Below are 11741 nucleotides of genomic sequence, written 5' to 3'. Positions count from 1 at the left end.
TCGTCTCAAGAATCTTTTCTGGAACAAATTTGACGTGAGTGAGAACCACCATTTATTCACTGCTAAATATTTGAGCCGAGATTTTTTAGAGAGGTTGTATATTAAGATTAGGCCTTTTTTATCCAGTGTGTTAAATTTCTTCTCTTTCTCTTTCAGTTCACCTTTTGACAGTGGGCTTTGTGTAAAGACTGTGGGAAAGTTTCCTTTCCTGATGAGGTCATCCCTTCAACCCCCCCACCCCACCAGATCTGTTTCACCCACTCACACACTCACAAACACACAGGAAGGAGGTATACAACAAGCTCTTGGCTTTACACTTGTTTGTGCACATATATAGGATTGTGATGAAGGTCAAGTGAGGGTTTTGTAAGAAAGTTTTGTAAATGTGTCCATGATAATGGAAAAAAATCTAGGTAAAAAAAAAATGTGCAAGTGCATAGAAATCCACCCTGCTGTATTCAAGGAGGTTTCATATGAATTAGATAAATGTTTATATTATTTATAAGCAAAATTTCAATGTAATAACTCTAGATATATCATGTGGTGTAATCATCAAGTTAAATGCATTTTACAGTTGCTTTTACACCTTAAATACCTAATGTACAAATCTTAATATTATTCGATATATCGCTATTTTTTAAAGGTTTTTAAATATATTTTGCAATCTAAAACATTTCTTTAAAAATACCATTAATGATTAATTCATAAACAGTACTCTTTTCATAAAGTTTTATAACGTTACACCACATGACATTTCACAAGATGAACTAACCTTGTCTTGTCATAAAAAGTCGAATTATCTGATAATTTAATCTGACCTTGAGACACAATCATAAAAACCTGCAGGGGTTCAATATGTGATATAATTTATTATATATATATATATATATTTTTTTGCATATATATGAAAATATATATTTTTTATATACAATAATAAAGCAATAGGGTCAAGATGGGTTTTCTTTTGAGCTATTTGTTAACACATTGAATATTGAAACAAAATTTCATTTTTTAATGTCAAAAAATCTTATTATAGAAAAGGTTTATTTAAGTAATTTTATGTTTGAATTGCATTTTGTATGAAACATTTAATTGCATTAAAACAACAACAACAACAGGGTCATAGCAGTGATAAAGTTAAAATAATAATAAAAAAGATCAGAAATGTATCAAAATGTGACACAAACACCAAACCACGTACCGCACGTACCCCTGTCTATCACATTTCATTCAAATACAAATTTTCAGCGACCTCTTGCACCCCCAACCCACAAATAATTAAGCTGCAGGGTCAAAGTCTGTATCCATACAGAAAATACCACCCCAGGGCCACGCTTATGACACAGCCGCCCCTCACAATGTGCCTTTATGGCCAAAGCTCACACTCCCGGTGAGATGCTGGAACTAGACGGCAAGCAAAACGTGCAAAACTAAACATTCACAAAAAAACACAGACCTCCTAGTCGTGACCATGAGTCTGACGAAGAGGAATGCCTGATACACAGCTCTACACACACACAGCTCTTTGTTTTATATATGTGTAATACACTCACAGTGCTTAATCAAACTCTCCCGACTGTGGCTCTTTTCCAATGTGTGTGTTTATGCAAACATGTGGAGACCTGCGGGGTGTTGAGATGAATTGTGTGTGTGTGTGTGTGTGTGTGTGGAGAGTTGCATGACTGGCATTCCTCTCAATCAGACTGAAACCCATAGTGAGAAGGTTAAAGAAACAGAAAAGTAAGAAACACTCACTGTGCTTGTTGTATTTGGGAGGGTGGGCCAATAGGGGGCGCTGCGCTGGAGAAATCCAACTTAGCTGACTCAGAAAATGTTCTGAGTTTCTTTGTGTCTCGTTTTTTCTTGTTTTAGACGAAACAACCTCCACCCCCTAGCCCATAGCCCATATAAAGGGGCAGTTTGTTTAATCAGTAATCACTTCTGAACAAGTGAGACACTATCTTTTTATTCGACCAAACCTCTGAATAAGCAAACCATTATACTACCCTCTCTCTCCAGAGAATACAGTGAGCTCATGCCACCTGCAGTCTACCACATTATGCTGAATCAGTGTCTTTGAGATTGTCAAACTGTGATCCCTTACAAAAATTAACCATGATTTTACTAGAGTAACCATCATTAAACTGTGGGAGTATGTAGTAACTAAAAAATGAATCATGGTTTAACTAGAGTCACCATAGCTGGTTTTAATACAGCATTTACAGTAAAACTATATTAACTACAAAATAAACCATGGTGTTACTAGTTAAAAGGATAGTTCACTATGAAACACTTAAAGGGATACTTCACCCAAAAATTAAAATTCTGTTATTTTTGTTTTCATTGCACACAAAAAGTATTTTCATAGCTTCGAAAAATTATGGTTGAACCACTGATGTCACATGGATTATTTTAACAATGTCCTTGCTACATTTCTGGACCTTGATTGGGGTCCTTGTTGTCTGTGGAGGGTCAGAGAGCTCTCTGAATTCATCAAAAATATCTGTCAGGGATCAATCAGGTTCATTCACACCCACTGCACAAAGATCAAAATCATCTGAGTATTAACCACTTGCACCTGTCGTTCAATCACACCACTGAGCACTACAAAAGAGCATACTTCTCATCCAGTCTCCGTCGAACCTTGAACTAGGAACCGACCTGCTTACATTCTCTCTGTGATTTCCAGATTCGTATACTCTGCTGTTCCAGTGTTACTCTACGGAATTCCAGCATAAGAACTTACCTACTGCTTCTCTGCCCAAGACCCAGCAATTCCTCCTGAATACTCTTCGATTCTCCTGTGATCCTTTCCTGTGTATCCCGGTTTGCATATCCTTTCTACATCCAAGCATTTCTCTGCAAGATATCATCATCGCACTTATTACTGCATCTGTCTGTTTCATCTGACGATCTCCTGCCATTCTACTATTAAAGCTTTCTGAATCCTACTTACCTTGTTGTCCTCGTATATATCCTGACAATATCTTTGTGTTCCGAAGATGAACAAAGGTCTTACGGGTTTGGAATGACAAGAGGGTGAGTAATTAATAACTGAATTTTCGTTTTTGTGTATACTATCCCTTTAAGTGTTTTATAGTAAAGGTTTAGTAAAGGACATACTTATGGTTTTAATACAGCATTTACAGATTTTACTAGAGTAACCATGGTTTAACAATGATTGTTTATTAAAAATTATTGAATGATTTGTTTCATTTGAACTTTGTAGTAAAACTATAGTAAATCATGGTTTTACTACAACATTTCCAGTAAAATCATAGTAAACCAACATGGTTTTACTACAACATTTGCAGTATAAATATAGTAATTTCAAAATTAGAGAAATTTGTTTTAACCATAGATTAAGAGTTAGTGAAACTATAATAACAACAATACTTGTTTTTGTACAACATTTACAGTAAAACCATAGTAAAAATGATCCATGTTTTAACTACAGCACAGTATCATTTTCTTGTCATACAACACATACTCTACAATATCCCTACCACCTGATAAATAAATCTTTATTTCATCCTGTTTATCCAAATAGGATGCCTGGATGTGGCTAGCCATTAACATTCCCATTCATCTCAATGGCAGTTGCTCAGCTGAAGCATGCAGTCCTGGGAGTGCACAACCTGATTGCTGCCATCTTTGCTCCATGGAGATTTTTTGAGCCAATCATCTCAGTTCTAAATGTCATGTGGCTGATCATTCCATATTAGAACTTCCTCCAGCAGACAATATAGCACACATCCTTAGGGTAGCCATATTTAATTTTTGACAAGAATAAAAAATGAGGCTGTGCGAGACAAGTACAGTGCTTTGAATGGATTGTACTGTTGTTTAACAACATGCCGATTGTTCAGAAATATTTTCAGTAGGCAAAAAATCCATAAAACAGTATTTAAAATTGTGCGTGGCATTGTAAAGACAGTAAATATATTCCTCCCAACCATGTTTTCATTAGCATTCATTTCAATATGGCATCTAACCAGACTAAAGTCTATTTCATGCATTTATGTGCTCTTCAAAACATCAACTACATCTGAAGTACATTTTGGTTACTTGCAAAAAATAATTTCAGAATAGATTTAAATGGACATCAGTGAGAAACTAACAATATACTGTTTTAATATTCTTTTTAATTCCGTGAGAATAGTATATTCCACACCACAAATATAATGACAATGACATAGAGAAGCGGAAATGAAAAGTTGGAATTACTTTTACAACAATTTAGAAACAAACCAGAATACAAATGACAGGGTTAGAGCATTTAAAGTGGCAGACAACATTACTGCAGCACATAATTAAGATGAGAGGAACATTATCATCCATTAGTGTGGAAGCTAATAAAGTTACAATTTTCGTTCTGTAATGTATGAAAGTGGCTTAAGGCAGAGCAACCATTTGCGAAAAATCTTGCCGAACAAGTTAAAGGCAAGGCAGGTGATTTGGTTCAAAATATTATTATTATTTACATCTTTTTGTTATGCTGGTTGAAAGTCTCCTCACATCTCGATAGCAATCAATAAGTTAAGCGGTCTAAATGTATATATATATATATATATATATATATATATATAACATCAGTGGAAGCCATAGGACCATGAAATGTTTATCCAATCATATCCCTTGGTTTGAGGGCTACGATAGGTTGTCCTAACATATGTATTTGCATACTTCTGCCAAAGCCACTCGAAGGCAAGCCTGCAACCTTAAGCCAAAAAAGTATAATAGCTAATGCTACCACTTCTTCTACGTGAGAAAGGAGATCAGAAGCCATTTTTTTTAATGGATGTCAATGGAGAGGCTTCACTATGCAATAAACAGCTTTTTAGGAGAAATGGCTTATCATTTAGAAGTATGTGTATTTTTTTCAAAAAATGCTTTAGAAAACTGAGTCGGGCCGGGTACCAAAACAAACATGCGTGTCTTCTTATGATGGTGACGAGAGAGAGAGCGCTCAGTGCACAGGACAGACATTAGCCGAGCCAATCGACAACAGAAAGATAGAGATGGCGGATAAAAAACAAAAACAAAAGAGAAAAACGTCTGTGGAACAAAACAAGGCTTATGATAAGGCAAGAAGTATGACACGTGTAAATATCGGACCAGCTTTCCATCGCTGGAGAGAAATCAAGGACTAGGAAGGCCTGTGATTGGATGCCGGGGTTGCTTTGTTTCTTCTCAGTAGGTGAGTAACATTGGTTTTTGGTTTGTTTCAAAGAACTAATATATTCTGTTAAAACATATGTATATTCACATTAAAAAACCCTTACGAAAAAAGTTTGTTCAAGTGTGCTAATAGTATACTTCTTTTTAACTAAAAAACAGGAAAGTATGCTTTTAGTTTACTTTTTATGTACTCCTCAGAAATATACTTAAAATGTCATTTAAGTATACTTGACTTATGTACTTACAAAAAGTTATATTTGAGCTATACTCCTAGAATTTGTGTTTTTATTATTATACAGTAGAGGGCACTAGTATTCATCTTCTGCACAGAATAAAAAAAAAACAAGTGAAGAAGAAAAAAGAAACAACAGATACAAACACATGTAATCTAACACGATCCTCTGACATGAAACAGCATAAAAACTGTAACATTATGGAAAAAAATGTAGACCGATGAAGAGGTAATAATTACAGTCAAGCTTTGGGGTGTTGATCGACTTCATCTACGTTTTGATTATCATTCTGAATCTGATTCATAACTTTTTGAACAAAAAGCTGAAAAAAGACTATTTCTTTATTTTTTTTATAAAACTTACCCACATTAAAGGGTTTAAAAAAGATTGCATGGAGCTAGAATAAAATGTTTTTGTTTACAAGCACATACCCCGTACTTTCTTTGGATGTTTTGTTTGTTCAGATATTCATATAACAAAATATATACAAATTCAAACCTAAATAGGGACATAGTAGTATACTTAAAGTATGATGTAAAGTTCACTTGAAGAAAACAGTATCAAACTGCAGTAGTTTACTAAGACTATACTTCAAAGTGTACAAAGTATTGAATTAGTAAACTATCAGTATACCTACAGTATAAGTTCACTTTTAGTATAATTGCAGTACAAACTACACACATAGAGGTAAACTAGTTGTGTACTCAAAGTTTGCTACTGTTATACTTTAAATATACTTAAAAGTATACTTTTATATACTAAAAAAGTGGACCAATTTAGTCCCAAGGAGTATTGAAACAGTACACTTACAAGTATACTACTAGAACACTGATATTTGTATACTTGCTATGTAAAATATACTTTAAAATATACTTGAACTTTAATTAAATAGCATCACTCTCTGTGCAGCTGCTACGTCGCATTTACCTTAGTTATATTTAGGTTTTAGCCATACCTTAGCTTTTACACCTCCAGCTATGAATTTGCAGTGTTTCCAGATGTTTTAATGCACATTTTGAATTTATGCATAAAAACAACTGGATGGAAACATGAATAGGCCTACTGTTACATTATGTTATGTTATATTATGCTAATGTAATTACATTTTTATATTGTACATTTAAATTGCCAATAAAAAATATTTTAAACTATTTATGTTTGTACAGTCTTTTCATTTGATGAAACTTAACTAAAATATAATTTAATTTTTTTTTTTTTTTTTGCAAAAATAAAGGAAAAAATATGTTTGCAGTTATATATTAACAAGGTCATAGTTCATTTCAGGTATACTTCATAAAAATAAGAGTAACAGAAAAAAATCTAGCTTATATTGTTGTCACTTTTGACCCACCTGTGTGTTACTTTCGTCCCAACCGATGGGGTCAAAAGTAATAATGTGCAACTTATGTTCAAAGAGAAATTATACTGAAGTCTTTCTACATTTCTACAAAATACCAGCTGGTATTGATAGACCACACTTCTGAGTTACTGGTCACAGCAGAAATATATATATCCGTCTACTACATTATCTTTTAAAATTATGTTTTTCTGGAAAATGGTACTTTTGCCCCTGCTCTCCCCTAAAGCTATACCTATATAAAATAACCATGAAGTATACTACTTTTTGGTAAGGGAACACAGTACTATCAAAACACATTCAACCTGTATTACCATAGAAACACACATTGCTTTCACTTATTGATGACATCATACCCTCGGCGAGCTGGCACAATAATAGTTGCCTGGGTTGTGTAGGTATGTGTGGTGCAGCGCTATCAAAATAGGGGTGTGTTTGTTTTGGTGATTTGAAATATCACCATTGGTTACTAGAAATCACTTACCCCACCTTTAATGAATCAACAGCCTATCTGCTAATCTTCAACATGTTTGACAATACTTTTGGACTGAACTACAGTACATAGTTTTTAGAGTTTACCACGAAAAAATCTGTTTTATAAGAGAAGTCACTGACTTTTTGTGACAGGTGGGATTCAGCTTACTGCACTTCTCATTCATTCCTATGGTATCCATAAACGGCTGTAAGGCTGTAATGTGATAGTTTATTATGGCACACATGATCCAAGTTAGTTGTTGCTTTCTAATACAGACCCTCTCATCTCCCTATAGCATCACGCTAACATGATGTTGTCAGAAACTGATGACATATATCCTTTTAACACAGTATATGACCAAAACTGCCTCAATTTAGTGCCGTAAAATTTCTTTAATATTGTATTATGTGCCTGTATACAGTCCATAAATTATTGATTAACAAATAAACCAATGCGTTAGACAGTATAAAGAAAGTACAGAATAGCTTTTGTGATAAAAACATGGTCCTTGCTTCTTAAAGTAAGAAAAGTAATGGCACAGGCACATTTGTCTGATTCAGATGAATTCCAAGTGAAAAATTTATTTGCAAAATCCTCTTTGATCAAGCATTTACTTACTCTGTCAGTTAAAAAAAAAAAATTGTCAGAAGTACTGAGTTCACATGTCATGTTGTTTACCTCAAATGAGGTGATCTATCAAAATTAGATGGCTTAAGTCTCATGCCACATAGATGAGTAAGAGATGAGTATACACAGAATATGAGTTATATGATAAATATTTCCAAATATATAAACAAAGTCAAAGCAAATATGCTTTTTAAGGAAACCACTTAGCATTAATCGAAAAATGTTAGCTCGGCACTTATAAACAAATTCAGAGATAAACAACAATTGATTATTTTGAGCTATAAAAATGTTAAAAGTATTATTTGATAATGTATACACATATATAAAACCAAAAACATTTAGATTTTGTAAATTGATATGCAAAATGCTCTTTGGTCTGCATTTTGGGAATGTATGTGCCCAGACACAACATGGAAATTAATCTACATTTACACCTCAATCATTTTTATTTCCAAACGAATCTTAGGACCTCAGAAATACTGCAAATAAAATAGCAAAAAAAAAAAAAAAAAAAAAGGTAGTAAGTTGTTTTTCCTCTTAGGCTTTCGAGTTTGCTTTGAGCAGACTGTTTATGGCAGTGCGAAAATGAGCTGGAGAAGTATGACGCCCTCTTCTGGACGTGTCCTGTGATGCAACAGTGCTGCATAGGTTTCAAAGACTTCCTGTGGAATGTTTTTTCTTTTGTTTAGGGTAGTCATCAGGTGGGACAATTGGGAATTTTATCCCAGTCCTTGAGATAGGGCAGCCCACCTATAAAACTTGTTCCTGGTCCCCATGAAGTTTAGCGTCATCCCTGTGTATCTTGTTCAAAAAACAGGGAGAATCCAACATAAAATAAAGTTTCATCTATTCCAATACTGACGTCTCACTGTCTCTACACCATCAGCAAGTAAAAGCGGTCTGATAACAGTAGCGAAACTGTAAATTCGGTTCCCTCTTCAACATTTTATTTTAAGGATGTAGAGTCTGTCCCCTTCACAGTTCAGCAGGAATCTCTGCTTATGATTTTTCTATTTGGTCTTCTGAGAGCCGATCATCACCTTAGAGACAAAGTTGACAATAGCACTGGCGGGCTGCTCAGGGTCGTGCTCGGCAAACAGGTGACACACATTCTCTGTGCTGCTCCCGCTTTTCCTCGCAATGAAGCCAAAGATCCTGTTTTACACACACACATACACAACTATGAATAAATATACACACTCAAATACATAACTGACACTACTCCAGAACTGAACTGAGACAGCCTGATTAAAACGTACTTTGCAGCTGTGCAGCCGTCCCGTGTCCACCTGTGAGCAGTGCAGGGAAGAAGTCAGAACATCCAAGAAAAACCCATTTACACCAAAATATTCAATTATATTGTGAAGTCTGAAATATTCTTTACAAGTGTAAAACCGGTAGACTGTAGATTAATGGAAAGCAGGCAAACAAATGTCCAAACAAGATTGCAAGATTGTGTGTGTGTGTGTGTGTGTGTGTGTGTGTGTGTTACGTACCTCCTGTCCTGAGGATCCAGGGCACAGAATATCACTGTGTTGACAGCATAGTGTCTCCTGAAGAACAATCTGGAAACACACAGTAATATAAAAACTCAGGACAACATTATATGTCTATACATTATACATGATATGTTTTTATCACTCTTCATTGCTTTGCATTAAAAGTAAAGGCATTTAATATTTTTTTTAATTATTGTCTATTTCAAATAAATGCAGCTCCTTTGACCTTTCTATTCATCAAAGAATCTTGAAAAAAAGTAACATGGTTTCCACAAAAATATGCAAATGTTTCTTGAGCAACAAATCAACAGATCAGAATGATTTCTGAAGGATCATGTGACACTGAAGCCTGGAGAAATGATGCTGAAAATTCAGCTTTGCATCAAAGGGATAAATTACATTTGAAATGATTCACAAGTAGAAGACAGTTATTTTAAATTGGAACAATATTTCATAACATTACTGTTTTTTAATCAACTAAATGTAGCTTTGGTGAGCATAAGACACTTTTAAAAACATGAAAACATTTTTACAGACCACAAACCTTTGACCAATTACACACAAAAACAACAGGTGATTATTGAGATTACACTAACTAAGATTAGCTTTCATTTCCACTACATAATTATTCAAAAGATTGCAAACATAAACGTCCCATTTCACTGACAGCAATACATTATCAATAACACCCCCTAAACACATCTATATATAACTCAATCTTTGCAATATAAAGAGAGAGACTCACTTCCTCTGGTTGTCCGTGAGGGTGATTCCCTGTGCAGACACTTTAAAGTGAACGACGGTGGATGTGGGTGCTGGATCCATACTGAAAATCCCAGTGGTGGCCTTCTGGACACCCTGAACTCCTGTCAGAGACTCCAGATCCACACTGCCCAGGAACCACACGTTACACGCTGAGCAACAACACACACACACATTAACACACGGATGAGATCAAATAATCACGGATATTGTTCAGGCGTTTCATTACCTGCTCCCTGTTTGAGTAGCTCTGCTGCAGAGTTTGTAGATGTCTGTGATGAAGACTCATTGAACTCCTCTAGAGGATCTAAAATATGTCTTCAGTTAGCATAAAACACTAAAAACATAAAACTCACACAGACAAACACTAAAATCAGAACATACCTCTGTTTGGGATAATGAGTCTGCACGGTAAAGCCAAGGGTGTGATTGAATGCTGACACACCAAAGCTGTGAGACTTCCTGTAGAAGTATATATGTATTTAATGCCATGCCAGCATTTAATGCTACTTTCATGGCAAATTAAAACATACAAGTATAAAAATAAAAAAAACAGCAAACAAACAAACACAAGTTATATTACACAAGGTTTGTGAGACTTCATGTACATATGGGAAACAATATTTTTAAGCTGAATGTTTTACCATATTTTCCAAACAATAACAATTCAAGGTTGTTACAATTTTGCTTAAATTTTAAAATATATACATTACCGTTCAGAAGCCTGGAGTCGGCAATAACATTGAAAGATATGTTTACTATAGATGGATTTATTTGATTAAAATAGAGTAAAATATTTTTTTTTTCTGAATTTTAATAGATTTTATAATGTAATACATTTTGGCAATAAAAAAGCTGAAATCTCAGCAGCCATTACTCCAGTTTTCAGTGTCATATACTGATATAATATGCTGATTTAGCTAAAAAGTGATTATTTGAATGTTGTTGTTTTTTTACAAGTTATATATTTTTCAAGATTCTTTGATAAATAGAAAAGTTCAAAATAATCTTTTCCAACTATATAAATGTAATTTTTGATCGATTTAATGCATCCGTGTTGAATAAAAGTAGCCTATTATAAAAAGTTCCTGACCCCAAACTTTAGAGGGAGTGAAAAAAAAGCGCAACAGTTGCACGATGCTCCTGACTTCAGCCACTAGAGGGAGCTCCTGACCGTGCAATGATGAAGCTCTAACCAGCTCTCGTGTCTGTTATTACCCTTCACACAGACATGAACAGATACTTACCAAAATAAGGTTCATTGGGACAGCCTTTTAACCGCACTCCCTTTTGTGTGCACTCGATCAGGAAATGCCGCACAAGCTCATTGGACAGATCACCCACTGTGCAAAGAGACAGGAAATGACTTCATTTGAAAAAAAATATTTTTAATTACTAAAGAAGCAATGCCAACACATATGTAGTAGCAAGAGGAAATGGATGGAGAAGTGTTGACCAAATGTGAAAAGACCCACATATATACAGAAAAAAATCATGAACAAAATGGAGCTTGATTGCTTCTCCTGAACAAAAACCCAGCTCAGATTTTTCTCCTGAGGATTCACTAATCTCACTTGTGGCTCCTATGGTTTCAGAAGAGATCTTAA

General features: G+C 34.6%; 1 protein-coding gene across 3 annotated transcripts in view; it reads right to left on the bottom strand.

Annotated features, from left to right (window-relative positions):
• Nucleotides 1-7618: 7618 nt before the first annotated feature.
• The window catches only part of LOC132106945 (tensin-3-like), a 44593-nt gene continuing 40470 nt past the window's right edge, over nucleotides 7619-11741 (bottom strand). For all 3 annotated transcript variants that reach the window (XM_059513051.1, XM_059513052.1, XM_059513053.1), the window contains 7 exons: nucleotides 11382-11477; nucleotides 10519-10596; nucleotides 10364-10441; nucleotides 10118-10286; nucleotides 9370-9438; nucleotides 9133-9162; nucleotides 7619-9028 (listed from right to left, as the gene is read on the bottom strand). In XM_059513051.1, the coding sequence (XP_059369034.1) occupies nucleotides 8884-9028; nucleotides 9133-9162; nucleotides 9370-9438; nucleotides 10118-10286; nucleotides 10364-10441; nucleotides 10519-10596; nucleotides 11382-11477 (665 nt within the window). In that variant the 3' untranslated portion in view covers nucleotides 7619-8883. The remainder of the gene's footprint in view (nucleotides 9029-9132; nucleotides 9163-9369; nucleotides 9439-10117; nucleotides 10287-10363; nucleotides 10442-10518; nucleotides 10597-11381; nucleotides 11478-11741) is intronic.

The sequence above is a fragment of the Carassius carassius genome, chromosome 27, assembly GCF_963082965.1.
Source record: "Carassius carassius chromosome 27, fCarCar2.1, whole genome shotgun sequence".
NCBI lineage: Eukaryota > Metazoa > Chordata > Actinopteri > Cypriniformes > Cyprinidae > Carassius > Carassius carassius.
The sequence above is the reverse complement of the archived record's forward strand: the minus strand, read 5'-3'. Positions and strand labels throughout refer to the sequence as shown.